Source organism: Pinus tabuliformis, chromosome X (assembly GCF_031772625.1).
Source record: "Pinus tabuliformis cultivar Carrire ecotype Pingquan chromosome X, CPIR1, whole genome shotgun sequence".
Lineage (NCBI taxonomy): Eukaryota > Viridiplantae > Streptophyta > Pinopsida > Pinales > Pinaceae > Pinus > Pinus tabuliformis.
In genome coordinates, this window is record NC_142308.1 from 454,818,171 (window position 1) to 454,845,833 (window position 27,663).

General features: G+C 36.3%; 1 protein-coding gene across 1 annotated transcript in view; it reads left to right on the top strand.

Moving 5' to 3' along the window:
* The first annotated feature begins 9,398 nt into the window (after positions 1 to 9,398).
* Positions 9,399 to 27,663, top strand: part of LOC149140557 (oxysterol-binding protein-related protein 1C-like) — a 64,348-nt gene continuing 46,083 nt past the window's right edge. The window contains exon 1 of the mRNA XM_089447275.1: positions 9,399 to 9,599. Coding sequence (XP_089303401.1) covers positions 9,522 to 9,599 — 78 coding nt within the window. The 5' untranslated portion in view covers positions 9,399 to 9,521. The remainder of the gene's footprint in view (positions 9,600 to 27,663) is intronic.

The following is a 27,663-nucleotide window of genomic DNA, read 5'->3' on the forward strand; positions in this document are numbered from 1 at the left end:
TAATTGATAATTTTATTTTTATATTTTATTGTTATCTAATTTGACCAAATCAAAATATTTATATAACATAATATTACATTATATAACATACCATAATTTTATAATATTTCTTCTAAAATATTTTTAGTGAAATAATTAATATCAAATAAATTATTCAAATTTATAATAAATTAATCTTTAATAAATAATCCTTAAAAAATAACTTAATACTAATATTCTGACTCATTAATCCCAAAATATAATATTTTATTTTAAAACATTCACAAAGTAAAAACAAAATTAAACTTAATACTAATATTCTCACTCATTAATCCCAAAATATGATATTTTATTTTAGGATACTCGCAATATAATTTATTTTAAACATTAACCATTGAAAATAGAATTAAACTTACACTTATTTAATATTTATATATGCATTTTATATATTCAAATTTATTTATGCTTTTCATGATTTAAATAATTTAAATTAATTAGGACCTCATTTCAATTTCAATATATATATATATATATATATAAAATAAATTATTTAAATTTATATTAAATAAATTATTTAAAATTATGTTGAATTAATCCTTAACAGCAACTTTGTAAAAATATCATACAATAAGTTTAATATAAATATTTCATTTATTTTTTATAATTTATTGAAATGAATTTATATGGTATTCAAATAATATATTAATAAATAAATTCCTAATATTATTTTTTCTATAATATTGGAAGAATCCCAAAAGAAAGTATCTTACGATATGTAACGTCATCAACCCCCAAAAAATTAAAATCGTATGAAAATCCCAATGACGTCTCCCACACGACTCAACCTCGTCTAACCCCCACCAAAAATTAGAAAGTTCAATTTAAAAACTATATTAATATCTACAAGAGGAGAAACGGCTTCACGCGATCATATCCTCCAAACTCTTAGATTCTGAAAGCTAAAGCTAAAATAAAAATCTCAGTGAAAGACGAAATCAAACGGGCGGAGAAACGGTTTCCATAGTAGTATATCCCCGAAGTCATACTTCCCAAAGCTATAATAAAATGTAATAAAAAAATCTTTGGGAATACGTAATCACTCACATGGAAAAATAAATATTGATCCATAAATATGGAGAGATGGTCTCAACGAAGGTGAAATTTTAATATCATACAGAATTTATGAGAGATTTTTTAGGGTAAATCACATGATATTTTATTTGTTGACGTATTTCAAATCAATTAGTGTGATTCATTGTCATGACAAGTTGAATGAAGAGATCAGGCAAAGCAAGTTAAATAGATAGAGTACACTGCCAACCGCTATATTCAGGGAACGGCTAAACTTACAATGGCTAGATTTGACCAGTTAGTTAAGACAGGAAAATAACCATTATTAATAAGATAAGTTACCCCGTTAGTTATAAAATGGACCCTTTTATTTATTTATTTATTTATTTTAAATATGTATTAAAATAAATTAATTAATTTAATAGCTAGTTAATAAAGATTTTTTAATTTAAAAATTAGAGTATTAGTTATAAAAGTAATTAAATATTCAAAGGGTTGTTTGATACCCTTATTTATAAATAAATATTAAAATAAATCAATTATAAACTAGTTTAATTTTAGAATAATAATTAATTTATAAAAGTTAAATAAATATAGAGTAATTTAAGGGTATTATAATAATGATATTATAAATATATATAAAATAAAATAATTCCAATTAATGGTAAGTGATCCAAGTTACCCCGATTAGTTATAAAATGGACCCCTTATAAATATGTATTAAAAATAAAATTAACTCAATTTAATAGTTAGTTAATAAAGATTTTATATCTAAAAAATAGAGTATTAGTTATAAAAGTAATTAAATATATAAAAAAAATATAAGTCAAAGGGATATTTCATACCCTTATTTATAAATAAATATTAACATAAATCAATTATAAACTAGTTTAATTTTAGAATAATAATTAATATATAAAAGTTAAATAAATATAGAGTAATTTAAGGGTATTATAATAATGACATTGATATTATAAATATATATAAAATAAAATAATTCAAATTAATGGTAAGTGATCCAAGTTATTAAATCTGAGTTAGTTATAAAAGTTATAAATATGAATAATTAGTTATATTTATATTGAAAAGGGAATGTTTTAAACACTTATAAACATATTTAAAATAAATAAATTAAAAATAAATTAATTTCCAAATTAATATTTACAAAAGTTAATATATAAATATTAAAGTAATTTAAGGGAAGAAAAAATATTTTAATATTTAACATAAAAGTTAATTTAAGGGTTAAGATTATCATAGATTCATTACCAGACTATTATCTTTATTAACATAAAAAACGCCACCAAAGGCCACAAGAAACAGTAAACCAGGGGAAATCTACAAACAACTAAACAAGAGGAGGGGAAGACAGGAAGACAACGACTAGGAGGAGAGGGCTGGGACCCAGCAACTACTTATCTTCCAGCCATCCTCCCTATTGAGATTGTTCGGTCTTTTTTCAATCTCAAGCGCTTCCCTAAATTTCCGGTGATGGAATTGGGACACTCTAGCAATAACACTAGCCTCTTCGATACAGACATGATGATTGGTTTTCTCCACATGCTCCGCTAAAGCAGAAGACTTGGCCCTCCTATGTCTAAGGTCAGCTGCGTGCTCACTAATCCTTTGATTAATGGAGCGACCAGTCTCACCAATATAGGGGGTCCCACATGAACAAGGAATAATATAAACCCCTTTCATGTCCTTGGGGTCGATAGGATCCTTCATTGATCTGAGGGACTTACGAATGGTGATAAGAGGTCTAAATGTCGAGGGGACATTATGCTTCTTAAGAATCATCGCAATCCTATCCGTGGTCGCCTGAACAAACTGAAGATGGACACTAGGAATCCGTTCCTTCTTTTCCCTTTTAGTGAAAGAATTCTTAGCAGCTTTGAGGAAAGCCTTCCGTCCCAAGTGCCTACTATAACCGTTCTCAACAAAGACATTAAGGAGATGGGATTTCTCCTCTCATGGGAGATGATACAGAATTTTTATTAAAATTTAATTGTTAACTGGTAATGAGTTGTTATCTTGGGAATATTTATGTTATGAATCTTTTTTTTTGAGTAAGAAAAAAGCATGATGTATTATATTATATGTTAAAAATATAGTTTATAAATATTTTTTTTTTTGCAAAATCTATAACATCTTTCAATTTATTTGGGTGAGCATATCATGCTTCCCATCTAAAGTTATCACAACATACATAATGCAAAATGAACAGTCCATAGTCCCAGTGCTGTTCTAGAATTGGAAAAAAAAGACATATATAATTACAACAATAACATTTGGCCAAAAAAGGATATTTCCTAGATTGTCACATTCTCCTCCATTCCATCTAGTCGAGCAGGAGAACAATCAACTTATCCTTCCATACATGTGAGTGCTGACACAAGTAGACATACAAAAATATACAAAAAAAAGGGGATATAGAAATTACCCAGGGAAAGGAAATTCTCCAACATCTAAAACATTATGACTCAGAATAATTTCCATGTGCATATTACCAAAATTACCTAGTAGTCCCCTCTTTGAAAGTTCATCAGCTTCCTTGTTCTGTTCTCTGCCAATGTGCATAATTGTAGAGTTGTTGAGTTGATTCCATAGAAGACCAATTCTCCCCAGCCAACCAAGTAGCAAAGGATTGTTGATGTTTGCACTGCCCTTAACCTGATCTATGATAATCTTGGAATCCCCATAGATATGAATATCAGGGATACCAAGGAAATTGGTGAACCATAAAAGGCCCCATAAGGCCATTGCTTAAGCCCTGGTATTGGTGCCACTTCCTCCATTCTAGTGAGTTCTGTATGGCAAATTGTTTGATATGGCAATCCAAAAACCACAACCACATGTATTCCTTTACGTTGCACCATAAAAAAAACCCATTGGATATTCTATCCGAAGTTCAGTTCACTTGAGTTGAGATTCTTTGGATCATAATTCATGAGGAGTGATCATGGAAAGATTTGTTAAAGTTCTTTCAAATACCATATAGAAATCTTCTGTAGAATTCTGAAAGATGCACTTATTTCTCCATTTCCATATAGCTAGAAAAGTATAAGTGGAATGGATCTCCATACTATCTTCTGAGTGCTCCACTCCTTCATAAAATCCACAATGCAGTCATGTTGCATATAAGGAAAGCCGATATGAGATGACAACTTTTTCCATACCTATATTGTATGATGACATTTAAGGAACATGTGTTTGTTGCTTTCTGCATCCATTCTACATATAGAACATATATTAGGACCATGCCACTGCCTCTTTTGCAAGTTCTCCCTTGTGAGATTTTTGATATGTAATTATGAGTTAATATATCAGTATTAAAAAAAGTATTGTTTAAAATAAACAATTTAGTGAGTTTTCATTTAATTGAATGGAAGTTTATGCAAATAAAGTTATTTAATGTATTTCTAACTAGTTAATGTGATTCATCTTTGTATCTAAGGATATTAGATGAAAATAATTTAATTTAATGGGAAGAATAAAAAAGGAAAATTCTTACTAGCTAAAAGATTAGGTTAAAGGCCATATAGATTAATGTAATTGTTTTAAAAGAAAAAGTTTAAATCAATGTTAAATTTAATTTTAAAATTAAAAAATAACTATTTATAAGAAAATGATTATTTTCAATAAAATCATGTATTATTTTTAATAATATTTAATCACAATTTTATACATACAATCAAATAATAATTCAGTTATAATTTAATTTTTTTTTAAGATTTTTTTTTTTCTCATTTTATAATATAAATATAATACATTTTTTCACGAACGAAATTTATAATAAGGAGGGAAGTTTATACTAATAAAGATGACAATTGAGACTCCAACAAAATTATATCATAGTATTATTTTCACGGCTCAGTCCAACTTATAGACGAAATAGACTACACTTTCACAGGGATTTAAACCATTTTCTAAATAGTCTAAAAAATTATGCTTAATGCATTTTCTTGGCAAACAAAGTTAGTAATTTTCAACATTTTATTATGTATGATATAAGTCTAAAAATCTTTTAACATTGAGAAACATGATAAATAACAAAAGGTATAACAACTAATTGCTTCTTTTAGACATATTCTAATAGGATTAATGTAGAGAAATGCCTTTCGGATTAATCACATTATTAGGATTTGGTAATGCTTAATGCATTTTCTTGGCAAACAAAGTTAATAATTTTCAACATTTTATATTGTATGATATAAGTCTAAAAATCTTTTAACATTGAGAAACATGATAAATAACAAAAGGTATAACAACTAATTGCTTCTTTTAGACATATTCGAATAGGATTGATGTAGAGAAATGCCTTTCGGATTAATCACATTATTCAACTAATGTGATTCATCCTCAAAACAAGGTGGGAAAAAATCATACAATCTTCATGAATAAATAGAGATGATGCATCATTGCTCTATTGGAAACTAGTAGTTGAAAAATATAGCCCTTGGAAATTAGTTAAACATATATATATATATATATATATAAAATCCCGACCTAATTTAGTTTTAAATTATTTATTATTCTCACATATTAAACTTATATATAAATTTATTATTTTTATAAGGTAAAAGAATTAGTTTTAGATATTTTAAAAATTCTAACACAAGGGGGAAAGGAAGTGTCTAAAAGTCCAAATTTAGTTTTAAATTAATTAATATTCTCAAATAAGTCATAAATTATTTAATATTTAGAAGTTAGTTATAAATTAGTTTTAGGGTTATGGAGAATAAGTAAAAAGTATTAATAAAATTAATTGTTATATAGTACTAAATAATAAAAAGTTATGAGGGGGTTACACATAGAAATAGTTGTCTTATTATATCACTTAATAAAGAGGTAACATATTATACTGAATAAAGAGAAGTTAAAAGGGAGAAGAGAACTATTTAATATAATAAATACAATTGTAGATTAATTTAATTTTTTTTCTTAATTTTTTATTAAGGAGTTTAGCTTCACAACTTCATGTATTTGACAAGTTTGTGCATTGATTTTTTTTTTAGAAGTCTCATATTGTGTTACGTTTTACATTTTGCTAGCTATTGCTTCAATTCCATTAGAGACCCCTTTCTTTATCTAGGAAGTGCATGCTAGCTATTGCTTCAATTCCATTAGAGACCCCTTTCTTTATCTAGGAAGTGCACTATCGTTCTATCTCTTGGACTTTTGAAGTGATACTTAAAATTGAGGCTCTATTGGAATGAATATGCTCCTCATAGCTTCAAGGACTTTACCATTTTCTGGGAATTCTTTAAAGATCCATCAAGAATACACATTGACTTATATCTCTTGCTATTTCATGATGCACTACTTTGCTAGTAACCTTACTCTATTGCAATGAATATGCTCCTCATGGATTCGAGAACTTTACCATTTTCTCGAAATTCTTTAAAGATCCATTAAGAATACATATTGACTTATATCTCTTGCTATTTCAGGATGCACTACTTTGCTGGTAACCTTATGCTTATACGATACTTTTTGTTCCTCAAATGTAACTTGCCTTCAGAAGCAAAAGACGCTTCCCAAAAAGCAAATTAAAAAATTCAAAAATATCAAACGAAAAAACCAACAAAAATCTCAATTCTTTGATAAAGACGCAAAGATAACTAAATAAAACTCCTAAGAGACCTCCCTAATAACTTGTAACAAATTAATAACCAGCCACAAACAAACTAAAACAAATCATTATGAATTGTGACTAAACTTTTAAAACAAAAAAAACTTAACTTTCCATAAACACATTTAGAGTAACACAACTATAATCTAGAAACAAAAAATTTAGCTTCCCACAAACCCATTTCGAATAACACAATCATAATATTATCATAAACTAAAATAATACTAATATAATATACATAATCATCCATATTCATGGCTTTGATATATGTGTTTGAAACCGTAGTTAATTTAGGGAACCCGTAATTAATTGAAAATGAAATGTCGATTAAAGATACCATTAAACCATTTTTGATGGAACCAATTTACTTTAGTCTTAATCTCCCGCATAATAGTATGAGATATTGTTAAAGGCGCTCACCTTTCTTTCCCTTTCTAAAAAAATACTAAAAATGTCATTCAACATTATGCTGAAAACCGTATAAATTTTGATTATTATGGAATCTCATACGAAAGAACTTATAATTATTCCTCTAAAATCCATGATGACTCAACAGCTCGCCACCTAAGTAGCACAAACATTACAAATACCAATTCCCATCGCATTTTTATCAACTTGTTAGTTAATTTTAAGGAGTTAAAATATTACAATAATTCGACCCTCAAAATATTTTACGGCATTGGCATATCCCGATTAGGATTCCAATTCGCATCATATTCCTCTCCGATTCTTTAGCAAATAGCGATGTTGGGTAGCGCCGTGAAACTTACTGGGCAGCCGTCCGATGTGACCGTAATAAAGTCAATACATCGGAAAAGAACGCGTGGAGACGGGAATCCGCATAGCGAACATGGAAGGATCGATGATGCCTCTCCGGGGCCTGCATAACGCCGTTATAGTCGCCGTTAAATATTCCCCGTTAGCCAGCAACGGCGGTAACAACGCCATTGACGAGGTGTCTCAGTGGGTGACATGTGCACTTTCCCGGAAAAGACTTAAAAACAGAAACATTCACTGCGATGGAAAAAATATTTACATGTATAACAGGTAGGTAATTTGTTAATAAGGAACAAACTGTCAAGACATACGGGAAGGCCATATTTTCTTTACACAGCTCTGCAAGGCCTCGATTTTCGCTACTCCATTTTAGAATATTATATGGATTAATATATAATTTGTTTCCGCTCCCTACACCTTCTGCTTTAATAATCTCGCAGAAAAATTCTTGAATTTCGCCGGCTGTTGTGCTTTGTTCCCCTGCTCCGTTTGGAGTCTCCATTGGAGCTTCGGCATTGAGCGTTCGAGGTTTTTGCACAGGATCGGTCTTAAAGATCCGGCGAGGAAGAACGATTCCGGTTGATTAATTCAGTCCTGGATCGGTAAAAGTTGGCTGAATCTACGGATGTGCGGAATCGAGGCGCAGTTTGCAGATCTGTTTCTTAGCGGTAACTCTGATCGTCTTTTATTCGTTATGCTTTTATTTTTCCAGAGAAACTCGTACCTAATTCTTGAAAAGCGCCGGCGTTTCGCAGTGTGGTTCTTCGCTGTGGCTTCCAGTTCTGTGATCCAATCATGACGTTGTGATGAGATTTCAGGTAACGGGAAGGATTTTTCCCGAAAATTTCACGGTTTTTGAGGAGCGTTCAATGTGAAGGTTGAGGCAGCGGTTCGCGGATTGTTTCTTGCCTCCTTCCGCAAGATTTTCGGTGAGTTTTGAAATTAACCGGTTCGTTTTGCTTTCTAGGTAAAATTTTCGATAAGCGTTTCAGTTTACACGATTTTTTGTTGCAATTGTGGGAAACTTTACGGGTAATAGTACTATCTTGCGTTTTACCAAAAAATTCCGATATAGTTTACGGTTCAGTCTATTACTTTTCGGTTTACGCAATGCGTTTATGGTGACATTTACGATTATCTTCTCGGCGCTACCACTAGACTTGTACAGGTAAGTTGATGACCGCGCTTTACGAGCTTGATCCGTTATTAATTTGGAAGAATTCTGGCAGAGCACTGAATTCAAACCGTTATAATCATGACAATGCGTGAAATTCAACGCAGACCGGCGTAATTCTCTTTTGAAATCTTGTGTCGGGCTGTAAATTAAGGCGTATTTGACCGTGCTTTGGCTGTTTTTTCAACATTTTAGTCTTTAATTTCATAACTCTGTGCTCTGCTGTTTTTGCAGGCTCGTGTGTTGTAAATTGACGCGTACTGATCGCATTCGGCAATGGTGCTTAAGCGTTAACTAGGCGTCGAAAACGATAAAAATGCACATTTCAGATGCCTCCTCTATGCTGTATGTCTCATGTTTCTCTTGAAAGGCAAGGGGGAAATACGCCTGTTGCTCCCCCGAAAGGGAAAATGTCTGTACTCATGGAAGCCAATGGTCCATCGCAGAAATCGATCAAGAATACAATAACGCGGGATCAAGGTTCAAATAAAAGTACGGCATATCAAGCTAGTCCTGGCAATTCCGTCCGTTTGAAGAGCTATCTTAGCGGTGGCCGGTGCAATGAAAATCCTCAAGGGGATATAAATGGTACAAGGTCCCCCTTGAACAGTATTTCTATTCGTTTAAGGACTCCAGAAGGTTCATTTAGAACTATAGGTTCGCAAGATGGTGGGATCGAAATCAGGGACGTGCAGCAATTTAATAGCGCTAATGCTTCTGGTATTTTGTATAAGTGGGTGAATTATGGCAAAGGATGGAAATCACGATGGTTTGTTCTCCAAGATGGAGTTCTTTCTTATTATAAGCTACACGGGCCAGATAAAATTGCAGTGAACAAAGAAACGGAGAAAGGTCTAAGGGTTATTGGTGAAGATTCATTAGCTTATGAGAAAGGCAAAAAATGCTTATGCTAGTGCGATCAGCACAAACAAGCGAAAAACAGTTGGAGCGGTTCATTTGAAGGTAATCATTGTTGACTTAGAAAAATGAGCACCATATTTTCTTTACGAAATCCTTTCAACTATAAATTCTGTTTGTAATTTTGTATAAAATGTGGTACGAAAATCCTCGTGATGCAACGCACTCATTCTTTTGTGCAAAAGAAACCGTAGTTCTTTCCTGTAGAAGATAATATATAGTAGATATTTGCTTATCCTTCACAGTGTATCCAATCGCATGCTTGTCTGTTAAACTTCTAATGCAAAATTCTCCCTCTCGTAGATAAAGAGATGCTGTAGGTACTCATTCTTGATGTATTTCCCGTCATTTATTGGTTTTACATATGCTGCCTTTGCCGATGACAATATGATATCTTTCAATTTCTTAGCATATTTTTTCGTTTAATCTTTTGTTTCACTTCATTCTAATTTATATAAACCGGTTTCAGATCATATACAGTATTTCGTATAATCTGGTTTAAAATTTAAAAACAGGTCAATAGTCGTGTAGTGCACCTCTTGTTCCAGCTTGATACTTTGAGTCATACGGTGTAGTTTTTTGTAACATGTATCTATTGTTTGTGTGTATAGTTTTATGGGCCAACCTTTTATATAGGCTTGTAATCTTCCATTTTTTTATTTTCTAATTTAAGAAGACATTGCTTTGACGTTTAAGTATAGTCCATGCTTAAGTAAGTAGCAGATGATTCCGAATGCACAACACCCTGCAGATTACTTCAGTTGTTTTAACACTCGAAGCATATCCAAGTTCTATGCCCTTTTTTCCTGTCTATATTAATTGTCTTATTTTTAGGTTACAAATAAAGAAAATCTAAACCTCTGTTTGGAGCGTGGATTTTAGAGATCAATAATGCTACATGTTTTGTATAAAGATAAGTCTAAGCAGTGAAGCAGAGGGAGAGGTCAGGCTCCAATTGGAGAGGATGGGTGACATCTTCTTCCTTGGGAACTCTCTGCTGGTCATCATTATCTTCAGTCACTGTCCTTTTTCGAGATGTTTTAGCATTTCATGACTCATAAGTTGTATATACCAAACTTATCTAAAGATTTCAAGGTCCTTCAATTATTATGAGAATCCAGAATGACCCAAGCCCCTTTCCATGTGAGTATAATCGGCAACACTGTTATGCACAAGCAAATCATCATATTTTACTAAAAAGTTCATAGATGGAACCTAGCACATTCCAGGGCAGAAATTTGCTTCCTGCTGTTGCAGCTGGCATTTTTCCTTTTTGCCCAGAAAATTCCTTCCTAATGTGATGTGCTTGGTCTTTACTTGCAGTGATTTGGCACATTAGCTTTTATCTTTTTTCCACATAAATTAGCAATTTCCAACCTGCCAGGAGACTTTCAGCAATCTTATATGACAATTATATTAGACGTTGGTCAATGCAGACTAAAAAGTTGGATATCATGTGGTTTTCTCCTAAGGGGGTCATTATTAGTGACAAAGAAGCTGCAATGATTTTGCTGGCTTAGTATATTTCATCATCATGTTATGTTGAATTTTATTAAATAGATTACTTAATTACTATTGAAGTGTGTTTATATAAAATGTTAACAGGCAGTACACTTACTTGCCACACATCTTCCCCACAATGGGCTGTAGAATGCCCCTCACTTACTTGCCACACATCTTCCCCACAGTGGGCTGTAGAATGCACCTCTATGTGCAATTATATTTAGGAGTTTTAAGTGTATTTATTACCATTTTGCAACAGTCACATAACAGTGAACTGTTATGTGGAATACCCATGAAACTAATTATCTTTTCATCTAAATTGATGGGTAATATAAAGGCTTCTTTCTTGTGCCAAATTCCAAATTCAAAATAGTCATGAATTGTATTATATTATATTTGACAGAGTCACATTGATCTTGCTGAACTTCCATTTTGTTCTTTTCCCTCACACAGCAGATAGTTTAGGTTGGTTCTTATGGTGGGAGACTGCTGTGCAAAGGACAAGAAAATTTCTTTGAGTCTGGGGGAAGATGATAGCTTGGGCAGAAATATAAATGTGCATAATCTTAGAGAACAGTCAGTTCAAACCAAGGGAAGGAGCTAGAGGTTGACATTTTTGTTCTGGAATAACAACACTAATCTAGAACTTCTCCTTCAAGTTAATGAAAACAATCAGCCAAAAGGAGCCACAATCAAGGCTAAGGTAAATTGTGTTAAGATTTGGTTAAAATGTTCTTTGCTTAGGATAGTTACTTCAATGTTTTATATTAGCCCATTTATCAATCCATATTGTTTCTATTAGCAATCACATAAATCATTATCATATTGACAGTAACTGAAGAAAGAATATAAACTATAAATGCTGAAGACAAGCCAAGACAAGAGAACTCAAGAATATGGCTCAAGCCAGGGAAAAACCTTTGATCATTTCTTATTATTATTAGAATCAGATGTTCAGTGGAGAGAGAGAGAGAGTACGATAACTCAAAGTCAAGATTGACTTGCCAATCTGAAGATCCAGTATCACAGTCCTTAGATAAATAGATGGTCCAATCACAGTTGCAATTCTGAAGCAATCAAACTGTGCCTTCATAAGCTGGTGTCATACTGCTGAAGAAGCTTGGGCTGGTTATGGCTACATGCAGTTCATCAAGGACCTTCTATAAGGTGTCCAATCTGAACAATCATTCATCTAGGTTCTGGAGATTACTGCTGCTGCCTGCTGTTCCTGGTTAGGGTATGAGGCATACTGCTACAGTCCTTACAAATACATCCAAAACAACCTTCTACTGCTGTGGCCTCCCTCCAAGATAATCTGTCCTCCCTCTGTTACAAATCTGAACTTAATTCAGTCCTCAAACAAGCCTCCATGCCTACTAGTCTTCACGAAATTAGGGTTGTGGCCCACCTGGGCAGATGCTTACCCTCTCAGCCTATTATTCAGCAAGATAAGGCCTGTGGCCTGCTTGAGAAAGGATCCTGTAGGTGCGGCCCACCTAGGAGAGAGATTTCTCACCGTAAAAAACACACCAACACACTTCAGCTCTTCCTTGTGCCTGCGGTCAACATCAGAGATAAATCGGACCTGCAATATAGGATAAATATGCCCAAAACAGTCCACAAATAAGCCCATACTTGCCCCTAAGAGGCTTGACCTTCTGCCTAAGGGACTGGACCCATCAAACAGCCTTGCCATGACATCAACCTAGCCCTTCCTCCTTCGCTGCGGATTGTTGATTTTGGGTAGCATCAGATGTGCTCTAGCTCCGAAATTTTGTGGAGGGGCTAGAATAGATAAGATCTCCAAGACCCAGAAATCATTTGGAGAAATTCCACTCGGATTGTGAGTTATTAAAATAATTAATATTTTTAATGCGGTTCTTAAGTCTAAACTTAGGAAAATAAAAATATTAATGGGTATTAATAAAAATATGGGTGAGAAGCTTCTCAGAGATGAGGATCAAGTTTGTTTTAATATTAGCCGTTGATTAAGGACTTAATCTCAGCCATTGATTCATTAACAGGAAAAGTATAAGAGGAGGCTTGAGGGTCAGTTGGAGATACACCGAGGGATCAAATCAGTTCGATTTTTCTGGGGCGTGGTTTGTGGAGAAAATTGAACTAGTGATCTGAGTTGCAATGAGATGGGCAGAAGCAGAGATTTGGATCGAAAAGGAGTTCTGAGCCAAAGAGTACTAGGTAGAGAGGCAGTAGTAGCATCAGAGAGGCAGTGCAGAGCCTATGCAACCCAGGAAGGGGCTAACGCAGTGCTGACGCAGGCCAAGAGGGTCTCTTGTAGTGGCAGTGTAGGATATTCGTCAGAAGTTCGAGATTTTGCTGGAGAAGCGAGGTTCTAAGCCAAGAGGGCTGAACAACAGTGTTCCTCTAGCAAATTGATCCAGCAGAAGGGGTGACACAGTATCCTAGAGGCAAGACGCTCGCCCAAGCAGGGATTGCGTTGGGATTTCGTAGTACTTGCCGGAGTAAGGTCACTTAGTGGATCAATTGTGACTTGGAGAACGAGGTAAACCCTTGCATGTATTTCTTGCTGTCGACATTTCTTTGAAAGGTTAGCCGATGTGAGAGGCAACCTGTTGTACTCAAATTCTGCTTGCTTAATAAAACAAACCCTCTATTTGTTGCACCTGTTTTCCCACATTGGGTTTTTCCGGGGACGTGTTGTCCAAAAATAACGGTGTCCCTTGTGTGTTTGTCTCATTTAGTTTCAATTTATGATCTGTATGTTAGTGTAGTCTGCAATAGTGTTTTTCATCTTTGTTTAAAATTAAATAACATGTTGAATGAAATAACAAGTAGGAGATGATAAACTAGTGATTACAAGTAGGATTTCTGTTTGTATAGATTCAGAAATTTTCACATGGTATCAGAGGATTGCAGATCATAGGACACTGAAGCCATCAGCCGGGAGATCCAGCGAAATTGCTAGAGAGAAGCAACTGTCCTGAGTGACAACACTGTTTCAGAGCCAGAGGAGCAGCTGAAGGAGTGACGTAGAGCCAGAGGAGTGACGTAGAGGCTCACACAGTGCCTGCGTCAGCATTTTGAGCCAGTGGAGGGTGATGCAGTACCCAAGAGGAGCTCACGCAGTGACTGCGTCAGCTCTCTGGGCCAACATAGAGCCTAAGAGGCTCAGGTCAGTCAGTTGCCGGGGCAGGAGAAGTAGTGCAGATTCAATCTGTGGTGCTGGTGGGATGCTGTTGCTGTTGGTGCAGAACAATGTCTGAGACAAAGCCGAGGTAGAGGGAGTCACTACCTTAGCAGATTTCTTGCCAAAGAAATCTAGATCCGAGTTGCTGAGCAGCAGCAAAGGAGGATTGGAGAGGAGTGATTCGACATTTGGCGGGAGGATTTCCGTGAAGGAAATCAGGACTCAGAGGGAGTCTAGAAAGAACTTGTTCCTTAGAGGATTTCTAGCGCCAAAGAAATCCAGATCCGAGTCTTGCTGGGGCAGCAGTAAGAGAGGGAGAAGAGAACCTGTTCTACACTTGTTTGAGCAGAGATGGCAGTCAATGGATTGAGGGATCAAGACAGATTGGATGGAGCATCCAACTTTGTCATCTGGAAGGCCAGGATCTTGGCAGTCTTGGACAAGAATCACATCAAGGATTATGCCTTGAAAGTGGTGGCTGTACCAGTCGATGTTGATCCTCTCAAGAAATACGAGGAGGCTCAAGCGAAGGTGAAGTGCATGATCCTGGACGGGGTCAAGGATCATGTGATCCCACATATTGCTGAAAAGGAAACAAGGGAAATGTGGGAGGCCTTGACCACCTTGTATGAGGGAACTTTCGTCCAATGGAAGATGTTGCTTGAGAACCAGCTGAGATAGTATCAGATGCAGAAGGGAGAAGAAATTGATCCCTTCCTTCTCAGGTTGCAAGGGATTCGAGATCAGCTGACTTCCGTGGGGTCTACACCAGATCCTGAGTTCATGGTCAGGACTGCCCTGAATGCAGTCACTGAAGACTGGGAGACCTTTGTCCAGAGCATCTTGGGCAGGGCTTCTCTTCCCAGTTGGGAGGAGATGTGGGCAGCTCTTCGACAGGAAGAGATCAGGCGCTTAACCAAGACAGGAAGCAACGGTCAAGGAGTCGGAGTCAAGAAGGAGGATTGATTTTGGAGTGTTGATTTTGGGTAGCATCGGATGTGCTCTAGCTCCAAAATTTTGTGGAGGGGCTAGAATACATAAGATCTCCAAGACCTAGAAATCGTTTGGAGAATTCCACCCAGATTGTGAGTTGTTAAATAATTAATATTTTTAATGGGGTTCCTAAGTCTAAACCTATGAAAATAAAAATATTAATGGGTATTAATAAAAATATGGGTGAGAAGCTTCTAAGAGATGAGGATCAAGTTTGTTTTAATCTTAGCCGTTGATTAGGGAATTAATCTTAGTTGTTGATTCATCAACAGGGTAAGTATAAGAGGAGGCTTGAGGGTCAGTTGGAGATACACCGAGTGATCAAATCAGTTCGATTTTTCTGGGGCGTGGTTTGTTGAGAAAATTGAACTAGTGATCTGAGTTGTAGTGAGAGGGGTATAAGCAGAGATTTAGATAGGAAAGGAGTTCCTAGCCAAAGAGTACCAGGCAGAGAGGTAACAATAGCATTAGAGAGGCAGCGCAGAGGCCTACGCAACCCAGGAAGGGGCTCACACAGTGCTGATGCAGGCCAAGAGGGTCTCTTGTAGTGGCAGTGCAGTATATTTGTCAAGTTTGAGATTTTGTCGGAGAAGCGACGTTCTAAGTCGGGAGGGTTGAACAACAATCTTCCTCTAGCGAATCGATCTAGCAGAAGGGGTGATGCAGTGTCCTAGAGGCAAGACGTTGGCCCAAGGAGGGATTGCGTAGGGATTTCGTAGTGCTTGACGAAGTTAGGCCATTTAGTGGATCAATTGTGACTTGGAGAACGAGGTAAACCCTCGCATGTATTTCTTGCTGCCGAGATTTCTCTAAAAGGTTAGCCAGTGTGAGGTGCAACTTGTTGTACTCAGATTCTGCTTGCTTAATAATACAAACCCTCTATTTGCTGCACCGGTTTTCCCGCATTGGGTTTTTTCAGGGACGTGTTGTCCAAAAATAACGGTGTCCCTTGTGTGTTTGTCTCATATAGTTTCAGTTTATGATCTGTATGTCAGTGTAGTTTGCAGTAGTGTTTTTCATCATTGTTTAAAATTAAATAACATGTTGAATGAAATAACAAGTAGGAGATGATAAACCAGTGACTGCAGTAGGATTTATGTTTGTATAGATTCATAAATTTTCATAGGGATACCTTCCTTCTGCTGCTATTTCAAAGAGAAGAAAATGTGTGTGAGATGATCAAATGATTTTGGAGGACACTCTCTTTTATAGGAGATGGAGAGGGGTTTCACTTGTGAAATTAACCCCAAGCCGACCTTGATAAATGACACGTGTGGGCTTAATTTCAAAAATATATTTTTCCTTAACCAATTATAGTGATCTTTAGGTCAATTTTGGTCCTCCTGAAAAGATGAATTAAATGCCACAATTATCTTCTTCAAAAGAGCTGGCCAAAGTGGAATTTGGCCCTAGTTGCCAATTTTAACACTCTCTCTCAACTAGGGATAATTCCACCTACCAATCCATCCATCATCATGCCATCCTGTCATCATGAACCATTTTTACATCTCTTCTCAACTTAGTTGAACACTGATATAGATAATGAAGAAGAATCGACCGAGAGTGAGTCACAAGACCTTGCTACTCTCCACTGTCAAAAGTCAATGCACATAACTAGGTGTAGAACCTCAATCGGACTTGATCCCAAGTGATCAAGTGGGTTGAACATCATGCATCCTAGACATAGGAAGTACGACAGTACACGATGTGTCCATCTGTACCGCTATGGTCCCTATCCTCTTTTCCCAACTCATTGGCCAAATGCGAGGTACTTCCCATGAGTCCTGGACTACATGGGTAGGATGTATGCTGGGGCATCTGCAGGAGAAGGTGAACCACTCATCTTGCCCATATCCAATAGGAGAAGGTGAAACACTCACCCTACACACATGTCAACTACCATAGGGGAAGGTGAACCACTCACCCTATGCATGTGTCATTTGCCCAAAACACAACCATTGTAGGGAAAAGATAAACCACATCCTATGCGCATGCGAACCACCAATATTAGGGAAAGGATGAACCACGTCATACATGCATGTCAACCAACAATCATAGGAAGGATCCTACACATGGGGAAAGGATGAACCATGTCCCACGGACATGTCAACCATTGATCATAGGGAATGAGCATCCTACATGTGGGGAAATGAATCATGATGAACCACGTCCCATCGACATGTCCATATGTGACAACAGACAGATGTGCTTATATGCATCTCTCATTGGGGTAAACACATACAGGGAAAGGATGGATTACATCTTGTACATAACAAACCCATAGGGAAAGGAGAGAATCCACATCATATGGTTGCATATAGCTCCAAAAAGTATCGCAGGCCCATAGGAGCCCCCGGAGCTCAATGTTCAACTAGGATCCTCATAGTAGGATCTTTCCACGACTCCCAACCTCTCTCTGAAGGAAGATAAACTTACCAAGAGGCTTTGTGAGGATGACGGTAACCTGCACATCCATCTTGAAATGATGGAGCATGATTGCTCCCAGTTGTACCATTTCCCAAATAAAGTGGTACCTGATGCAAAAATGCTTGGAGCGGTCGTGGAACATGGGATTCTTAAAAGGAACGAATCCCACTCTACAATATACAATGAAGGTGTGCTCAAATGGCTCACTGAAGAGGTTCCTCAAATGGCTTCATAGTAAGTCATGCTTACTGCTTTATACATTCAGCCTCAACGGAGCTCCCAAACTTCAGTCTTGATTCATCCATGAAATAAAGGTGGATTATAGCACCTAGATGTGCTCTTTCCATTCACCATTTTGCCAATCAAAAATTTTCGTTAGAGTACCTCAGACCACCCACAAGTCATCTATATCCGGATCAACAACTTCTCCATTTTATCAGACCATTAAGCTAAGGAAGAAATCAACTCCCTCTTACATTGATAAGTGAGAGGATCATCATCTGCGGACAAACATCATTAATAATTGAATCATAGCTCTCTCTGAATATCGAGAAAGAAACCTTTCCCATCAAGCTATTTGCAACTTGCTATTAATCCTTTGGTCCAAGAGCCAAAGTCATCCAATCCTTGTCATGCAGCTTTTCAGATACCAAAGATATATCATATCATCATTAGAGTAATCAACTGTCTTGCCTTACCTAATGATCTTTGACATGGACATCCTTCTTGTAATAATCATTGGGCGTGCAGAGGAGCTGACAAATAGCTTTTCTCAGACTTCTGAATTACTTCAACTCCCTTCGAATCCTTTGGAGGAGATTTTGATGATTTGGCCAGAAAGGCCGGAGGAAGTACATCATCAATTGCTCAGGTTTAATCACATCAGCATACAGAAAGGACAAGATCATTGCAACCATCTCCTTTTCTCGGTCAAGCCTATCTATTGCCATGGAGATAAAAGTAATGGTGATAGCTCAAACAATAGCTGTTGAAACCACATCGTCAGTAGTAAATATTCCTTTATTGATCCAACCTTTTTCTTTGTATTCTTCCAGAGCCTCAGATATAGTTTTACTCACCAGACGGTAAGGTTCCTCCTCGTTATCATAGATTGAATTATTGCGATCAAGATGCATATCCCCATTTGTATCTAGAAATCCTCCCCAGGTGCCTTTTGCCACCACATCTGCCTTTGTACTGATCAATGACCTACAATGGGGTGCCAAGTTCTTATGGAGATTTCCAATGTACTTCACCCCTTCTCCATGATGCCAAAGTCAAAGGGGCTGCAATATTCAAGAACAGGTTCACACATATTGCCTACTATTCTCTATTTAATTCTTATAGCCAACATTTTAACTCCGTTGTGAAACAGGGTGCTGGAAAAGGCCAAAGGAAGTTTGGGAGGAAAGGGTATGCATTTTTTGTTCTTCCGGAAAAGTGGAAACAGAAAAACATTTCATTTTAGAATGTGAGGCCTTCAAAGACAACAAGGAAAGTTATGCAGATATGCTGGCAGTTAGCTCTTGGGATAATCTATTTAGCGAGGGGTTTGTCGAGAAGCTGGGAGCATTTATTTTGAAGCTTCACAAAAAAGGGGCCGAATACATCAAGCAGATGAAGAAGCAATCTGTCCCATAGGCTATCTTTAGCCTCATGGACGTTAAAATAATTTCTTTCTTTCTTTCTTCATGGAGTTTGATGCACATAATTTAGTCATTGAAAGACTTAGAGATGTTAGGCAATATTACTGTTTTTACTTTGAGAATGCTTGACAATGATACTGAGGAGTCAAGCTAATTCACTTCCAATCATACCTTTCAGGTCATAGATACTATTTTTGTTTGGAAATACCTTGCATTTTACAACTATGATTCTGTCTTGAACAATTCATAGTGACAAACTGGAGATTCCCTTTAGAATTTGGAATATCTTCAACTGTCATCCAACTGGGTATTTTCATGATGATGCTGACAAACCTTCCTCAAAATGATTGATAGGGCAACGATACAATTTTGTCTTTTCAGGCATTAATCCAAGAGATCACACATCTCTGCTTAACAAATACTACAGTAGTACGACATAAGTGCCAAGACTATAATTTAAATTATGGTTTCCACTGTTCAACATTTCACCATAGTTGTCAATACACTCAGGGTCATTTGTACAACAAAATAAATTTGACCTCTCTGTACTCATGAACTATAAATGAAGAGTTGCGTATTAATTTACTGATAGGCTGCTACAGTGACCACCATTAGGCTATAAAACCGACCTTTGAATCAGATTTGATTACAAACTTCCAGTCTCTATGTGAAACTCAGTTGCTTGGAGGAATCTGATTTGAATTACTGCTTGAATTAGTTCAAGGAAGGATTCAGGCTTGTTGATGATAGAGATAATCTTCCATTCTTTAAGTCATGACCGTGGTCTGTGACAGCTTGAGGTCGACTTTCTTAGAAGATAGGGGCAGAATATATATATATATATATATATATGAGACCAAAACATAGCTACTCGATTTTTCTTATCACATGAATGCACAAAAAAACAGTGGCCCTTCAGTCATATGGATAAGCTCACAACTATAAGGGGATTCATCCCATGGCAGGATTTCCCAACTTACTTGGTTCCCGCAAAACTCAGGATTTTGGGCAAAGCTTGACCAAACTATTTTTGAATGAATATATACGATTCAGAGATGCATAAAGACATAAATTGGCATAATACTTCAGCTCCTTACTACGCGTTGAGTTCATATCAATACATGGATATAATGTCAAATGATGCCACACATGTTGAGTATATTACGGAGCTGAGATGACAATTCAATCAGAACAATCATAACTATGACTAATTGTGCTATATTGCTGCTGTAATAATGCCGAGACATATGAACATTGATGCCATACATGACATAGTGATGTGATTCATATCAATATAAAAGAGCTGAATGAAAATGCTTAAACCAAGGTCTTGTAGTTGTGCAAGTGCGAGACAGTCATAAGGACAATATAGTGCGAGTCACAGTGCTGTAGAGTGTGCGAGGTCCTGAGGTAAACGAGTCCATTAACAAACTTCTCATATCAGAACCACTTCCTTTGATAAGATATTCAACCTTGTATGGCAATTTGACTAGCTCCTTGAACATAAAGGTCATGGGTACTTGTTCTTTACTTATTGGCTTGTAATTTAGTCACTGATAAGGGCTTCCAAAGATGTTTCTCCCACTGCTTCCATTCTTTCTATTTTGAAGATTTTGAGACCCTTTTCTTCTAGCTACATATTCACAGCAGAGGGACTTATTTTCAGACTGCAGAGGGAGGAGACCATGGAGACTTGTCAATAAACTTCTCCTTGTGATTGTCTTCTCTTTCACTCTTGCTTGGGCTTGTCCTCTCCTGAGCTCCGATTCCATGTTTATTTTTTGTTAACATGTTCTTTGCTTAGGATAGTTACTTCAATGTTCCATATTAGCTCATTTATTGGTACATATTATTTCCATTAGCAATCATATAAATCATTATCATATTGACAGTAACTGAAGAAAGAACATAAACGATAAATGCTGAAGACAAGCTAAGACAAGAGAACACAAGAATATGGCTTGGGAAAAATCCCAAGATGGGGAAAACCCTTGATCGATTCTTCTTATTATTAGAATCAGATGTTCAACAAAGAGAGAGAGAGAGTACAATAATTCAAAGTCAAGATTGACTTGCCAATTTGAAGATCTAGTATCACAGTCCTTAGATAAATAGATGGCCCAATCACAGTTGCAATTCTGAAGTAGTCAAATTGTGCCTTGATAAGCTGGTGTCATACTGCTGAAGAAGCTTGGGCTGGTTAGGTGTTAATTTTAGATAACGATGGTATGTTCTATGCTTAGCATAATTTACTTCAATGTTCCTTGAGCAACCCAATGACAATTTCCAAATATTTCTAGTAGCAATCACATTAACTTAATCACATTGACAATAAATGTAGATAGAACATAAAAACATATGCATAAAACAAGCCAAGACAAGAGGACACCATATTTGGCGGATGTCGGGGAAAAACCCCAATGTGGGGAAAACCCTTTGTTGAAATCTTCTTATTATTATTCAATAGTTCAGTAGAGAGAGAGAGAGAGAGTAAATAGATCAAATTCACTTGCCCATTACATAGTCAAAACAATCCTGTCAAAATCAGCAGTCAATAGCAGTCAACTTCAACCCTAACCAGAAAGCCAATGTTGGTCAAATCAGCAACAAAACTTCTCCTTTGCAGCTTGGTCAAAGATAGTCAACTCGTCCTCTAAGAAGGGTAAAAGTCAACCCAAAACAGTCCACCCAGCCTCAAACTTGGTCAAACTTCAGTCAATGCTGTGGTCAAACAGGGCTGCGGTCAATGCAGGTCAAACTGCCTCAAATGCCTTGATTTTTGTGCCAGCAAGTACGGCCTCAAGAAATCGGAATTCTTCCTAAGAAAAAGCAGTCAAATTTGGTCAAACAAGCCTTGGTCGACGCTGGTCTGCAATCTGGAATTTCGGCCTGCACTTTATCGCTGAAATTTTTGGCCTCCTTGCCACACATGTGAGAGAGAGAGAGAAGATCCCAAGCTGTACGAACCAATCTGATGTGGAGAGAGAGAAGGATGTGCGAGTGATATCCAAATGAGGAGAGAGGTCACTTCTATTCATACAATTTGTTGCGGGCGAGGAGATGCGTCCATTGGGATTCTTGAGCCTACATTTGACTGAGGCTGACCTTGACAATTTGCACGTGTGTGAAGATAAATTCAAAATTATACTTCATCTTGTCTGAATGAGATGATATTTAGATCAATCTTGGACATCTCGGAAAGAGGAATCCATGCAAATATCATCTCCATCATATAAGCTGTCTCAAGGTGGAATTTGGCTCTAGTTGCCAATTTTAACATTAGGGCTACATGCAGTTCATCAAGGAACTTCTATAAGCTGTCCAATCTGAATAATAATCCATCTAGGTGCTGGAGATTACTGTTGTTGCTTGTTGTTCTTGGTTAGGGTATGAGGCATACTGCTACAGTCCTTACAAACACATCCAAAACAACCTTCTACTATTACGGCCTCCCTCCAAGACAATTTTCCCTCCCTCTGTTACAAATCTGAACTTAATTCAGCCCTCAAACAAGCCTCCATGCCTACCAATCTTCACCAAATTAGGGTTGTGGCCCACTTGGGCAGATGCCTACCCTCTCGGCCTACTATTAAGCAAGATAAGGCCCGTGGCCTGCTTGAGAAAGGCTCCTGTAGGTGCAGCCCCCATAGGAGAGAGATTTCTCACCATAAAAAACACACCCACACACTTGAGCTCTTCCTTATGCTTGTGGTCAACCTCAGAGATAACTCAGACCTACAATAGAAGATAAATAAGCCCAAAACAGTCCACAAATAAGCCAATGCTTGCCCCTAAGAGGCTCGACCTTTTGCCTAAGGGACTCGGCCCATCAGACAACCCTTCCATGACATCAACCTAGCCCTTCCTCATTCGCTTGGGATACCTTCTTTTTGCGGCTATTTCAGAGAAAAGAAAATGTGTGTGAGATGATCAAATGATGTTGGAGGACACTCCCTTTTATAGGAGATGGAGAGGGTTTTCACTTGTAAAATTAACCCTAAGTCGACCTTGATAAATTACACATGTGTGGGCTTAATTTCAAAAATATATTTTTCCTTACCAAAATATAGTGATCTTTAGGTCGATTTTGGTCCTCTTTAAAAGAGGAATTCAATGCCACAATTATCTTCTTCAAAAGAGCTTCCCAAAGTGGAGTTTAGCCCTAGTTGCCAATTTTAACAAATTGGGACAAAGATGGAGATGTTTCCAAAAGTTTGTACTTTGAAAAAAAACGAGGCCTCAGATAAAATTTAGTGTTTAAAGATTAATTTGGAGCCCAAATGGAAGATGAGGAAAAAATAAGAAACTTTGAAGACCACTTCTAAAATATCTTCACTTTTGGGACATGATTATAATAGAATGAGGAGAAAAAGCCATTGGATGCATTGTTCCTATCAAAATACAACAATTTGAGCAAGTCTATCTATCCCCTGCCTTAAAAAGGGATGAGTAGATGAATGCAATAGAGGACATCTTAAAGGGAAAGTCACCAAGTATGGATGGGTTCCTTTGTGAGTTTTAGAAAAATCTATGAGCAGTAATTGGTGATGATCTAAGAAGCATTGTTTGCAGATGATATGGGGAGCATGTATACTTATGTTTGATAAAAATTATTCCTAAAGGGATAGAAAGGGACATGGTGGGAGGTGGAGACCAATCATTTTGCTTAATGCCCCTTACAAGCTTCTAGCTAAAGCCTTAGCCACTAAAGTTAAATCCATAGTTGCAAGGATTGTAAGGCATCAAGAAACAAGATTCATGAAGGGAGAACTCATACATACTTGACAACAAAAATTGGAGAAAAGGGCACTTCCTAACAATTGAATTTGACAAGGTTTATGATAGGATCGGAAGGGACTTTGCTTTTGATATGTTGTTGGTTGATTTTTGGTAGTTTCTTTAATTGGGTCACTAGAGCACTTTTCTCTAATGCATCAACCAAAATTTTTGTAAACTGGAATTTCCTAGAGGTGATTTTGTTTTAAAGGTCCTCTTGCCCCATATTTATGTGGTATTGTAGTGGATGCATTATGATTTCTCCTTTAAGATTCTTTATAACAAATGATTTGAGGCATTTGCCTCCTTGATGGGGAGAAATTGCTTGATGTGCATTTATAGATGACCTTGCTCTCATTGCAATGCTCATTTAGTAGTTTAGTGGAGGGAATGGCACAATGTCTTGATATCTTTTCTAGAGTAGCAAGCATCATGGTTAATCCGGAAAAGATAAAGGCCTTTATTATTTGGGCAGGAAGACTATCTAGATTGGCTTGTCAATTAGGGGATTCATGTTTCTTAAGTGAACTTAAGGTTGAGTTCCCTCACTTTCCTTGATAGTTCCTCTTCAAAAAATTTCTACATGAAAACTTTAAGATTAGAGGCTTTCTTTGCTTAATTACTTGCACCCTAACGCTATGTTCATCAACCCACTTTTGGGGAATTGAGTTCCTTCACTTGCCTTGATAGTTCCTCTTCAAAGTTTTTCTACCTGACAAGTTTAACATTAAGGATGTTTTCTTTGCTTAACCACATGCACCCTAGAGCTATGTTCATCAACCCACTTATGGGGAGTTTGTTGGGAAGTCTTGGTTTCATTCTTAAGGTTCTCTTGTTGAAGGATAATTTTGGTATGTTGTCTTTTAGTATCTAAAAATTCAAGTTAAAGGTGCTGTAATTCTCTAGTTGGAGGTATTTGTGTTTGCACTTTTTGGAGGTTAGTGATATTTGACTTTTGTGCTTGGGGATGTTTGTAAGTTTTGAAATGACAATGTCTTTTGTTGACACCTAAATATGAAGATATTGTATATGATCACAAAAGTCTGTCTTCAACTACTTGAGGGCCAGTTTCCCTAGTTTCTCCTATAAATTGAAGTTACAATCTAGTTTAATAATCTTTGGAAATTCATGGTGATTTAAACTTGTATCGGTAGAATCACAAGGACTTGGAATTGAGTCCTAGTGACGAGATTTAGTTTAGTGAACATGTATTATATTTCACTTTTCTATTTTGTACCTTATCCTTATCTCTTTTGGGTGACACAATCAAAATTGATTGCTCACACACTTTATTAATTTTTATTGAAGACTTGGTTAACTTTGATAAATTTTCCCACAATTTTCCACTTTAGCTATAATAATACAAATGAGCATACATCATGTGTATAGTTTCAACAATTCTTTTTATTTCTTGCATACTTGTTCCTTACTTCTTTACTTTTCTGATTCATATCCAATTGATGTTGTCACTCATATATTAATTGGAATTAAAACCTTAATATTAGGGCTTCTCAAGATCTTCACAATTTTGATCTCCTTTGGGATTTTCTTCCTACCTAGAATCTTTCTTCGAGTTCTCTAGGTTGATGGATTATGATCGTAAGATGAAATTTCTCTCTCATAGGGTGTTAGAGGGGAAAAGAGATCATAAAATTATGTTGAGTGGTAGATTGCATGTTTTATCCTTTCTAACTCGTTATATTTAATTTCTTTCATTTTTTCCTATAACAAGTATATCATTATTCCAGTTGTAAAACACTATTTGTTTCAACTTCTTGTACTTCCCAAGTGCCATGTCTCCCCATGAAAGCTTCACAATGATTTGGATACTTATGGGACTCCAATCTTATAAAATTCTTGGCCAAACTAATGCATAACCAACAAAGCCTGTTGTTGGAAACCCTCCTTTGTTGGTTAATAAGAAGAGTAGGGCCAAAAACAACACGAGTTCCACATTAAAATGATGTATGATATGAAGTGTATATTTTGAAAACTCATCATCGCTTAGCAATAGCCCAACCTCAATCTCAACTCACTATTTGCTAGACAACTCCTATTTTTAAATAAACCTTCAAGGTGGACACTAAAATGTTGGTGCCTAAATTTGATGGGGCTCTTAACGATGACAAGTTCGATCCTTGGATATGCAACATGAAATCTTATTTCAAAACCTAATCGACCTTAATAGAGGCGAACAAAATTTGGGTGGTTGAAGTTCACATTGAGGACCTAATCCTTACATTTTGGCAAACCCGTAACTAGCATTAGGTAGCCAACAACCAACCCTTGATCGACATTTTGAGGAGACTTTAATTATGTCATTTGTAAGAGGTTCTACCCATTTGTTAGTGTGTGTAGCTCAGACAAGTATTTCTATGCAGGTGTCTACTTATGGAAATCATCATTAAATGTATTCTACGCGTTTTCCAGAAGTTCACTTAATTAATTAATTAATAAAGTGAACATATTTTTATTAAAGTGACTAAAGTGGGTCACATATATTTAATTAAAAGAGAGCCATTGATCTCACGATTAGATCTTAACCATTGAAGTTTAGGTTTTTGGCTCATGCCAAAGTTATAAAAGTCAGAGAGAGCGAAGGACAAAGACACATAGAGAGCATTCATTTCACATGTCACATGAGTGAAGGAGAAAATCAAAGCTTTGATTTTTAGCCATTGGCGAGGAGTTTCAACAGTAGTTTAGTGAGGAGAAGGTAGCCAACCAACATCAAGGAAGAGAAGCCATACAACCCAACAGAGCAGGCTGTATGGATTCTATACATCCATACAAATTGTAGAGTAGGTTGCATGTATAGTGCAAATTTGCCTCGATTTTTGTGTAGACTAGAATTTTGCAGGTTTGTTAATTTCTCAGAGCCATTTTCCCTGTGAGGGAGCTCTTGTAAATTTTGAAGATTTTTTGAATGATGAACTGATCTAGAAGAGCAAAAATAATTGTGCATTGTGTGTGATTGCTTTTCTCGTTTTTCGCTGCATGTAAGAGTTAATAATTCCAGCAAGTAACTAGATCTTTTTTTTTGCTTAGCTAGCTGGTTTTAGGATAATTTAACATCTTTAAGGTACAAGGAGGCTTTGTTGGCAAAGTAGATACAACTTTGACAAATCCTAAGACAACCCCTCTAATAATTTATTGATGTCTTGACAAATTATCCATAAAACTTGATGTAAGAGAATTCAAAGACACTCTTCATGTTAAGTTCATTTACGTGTTACTTGTCACATTTAAGGAAGGAACTAGAACTATTCTTTGTTATTTTGTAGTATGCCTTCATGCCTATCTCTAAAATAGAAGCTAAGCTTCCTAAGATCAGTCATTTTGGTCAAAAGAAGCTTGCTTTCCTCTTCTCAACTCCTTGCCACTTCCAAGGGACAACCCAATAAAAATGGATGGAACTTGGTGCCCCCCAGTGTAACACTTACGATTGCGACAGGAAAGAAGAAAAGTGGTTCAAAATAAGAAGTATGCACATTTTTATGACAAATGTATGGTCCTTCAAGATAAGATCACTAAAAATGCACATGTCATTCTTGCTAAGCAACATTTTTATCAGAATTCTAACTTAGATATCACC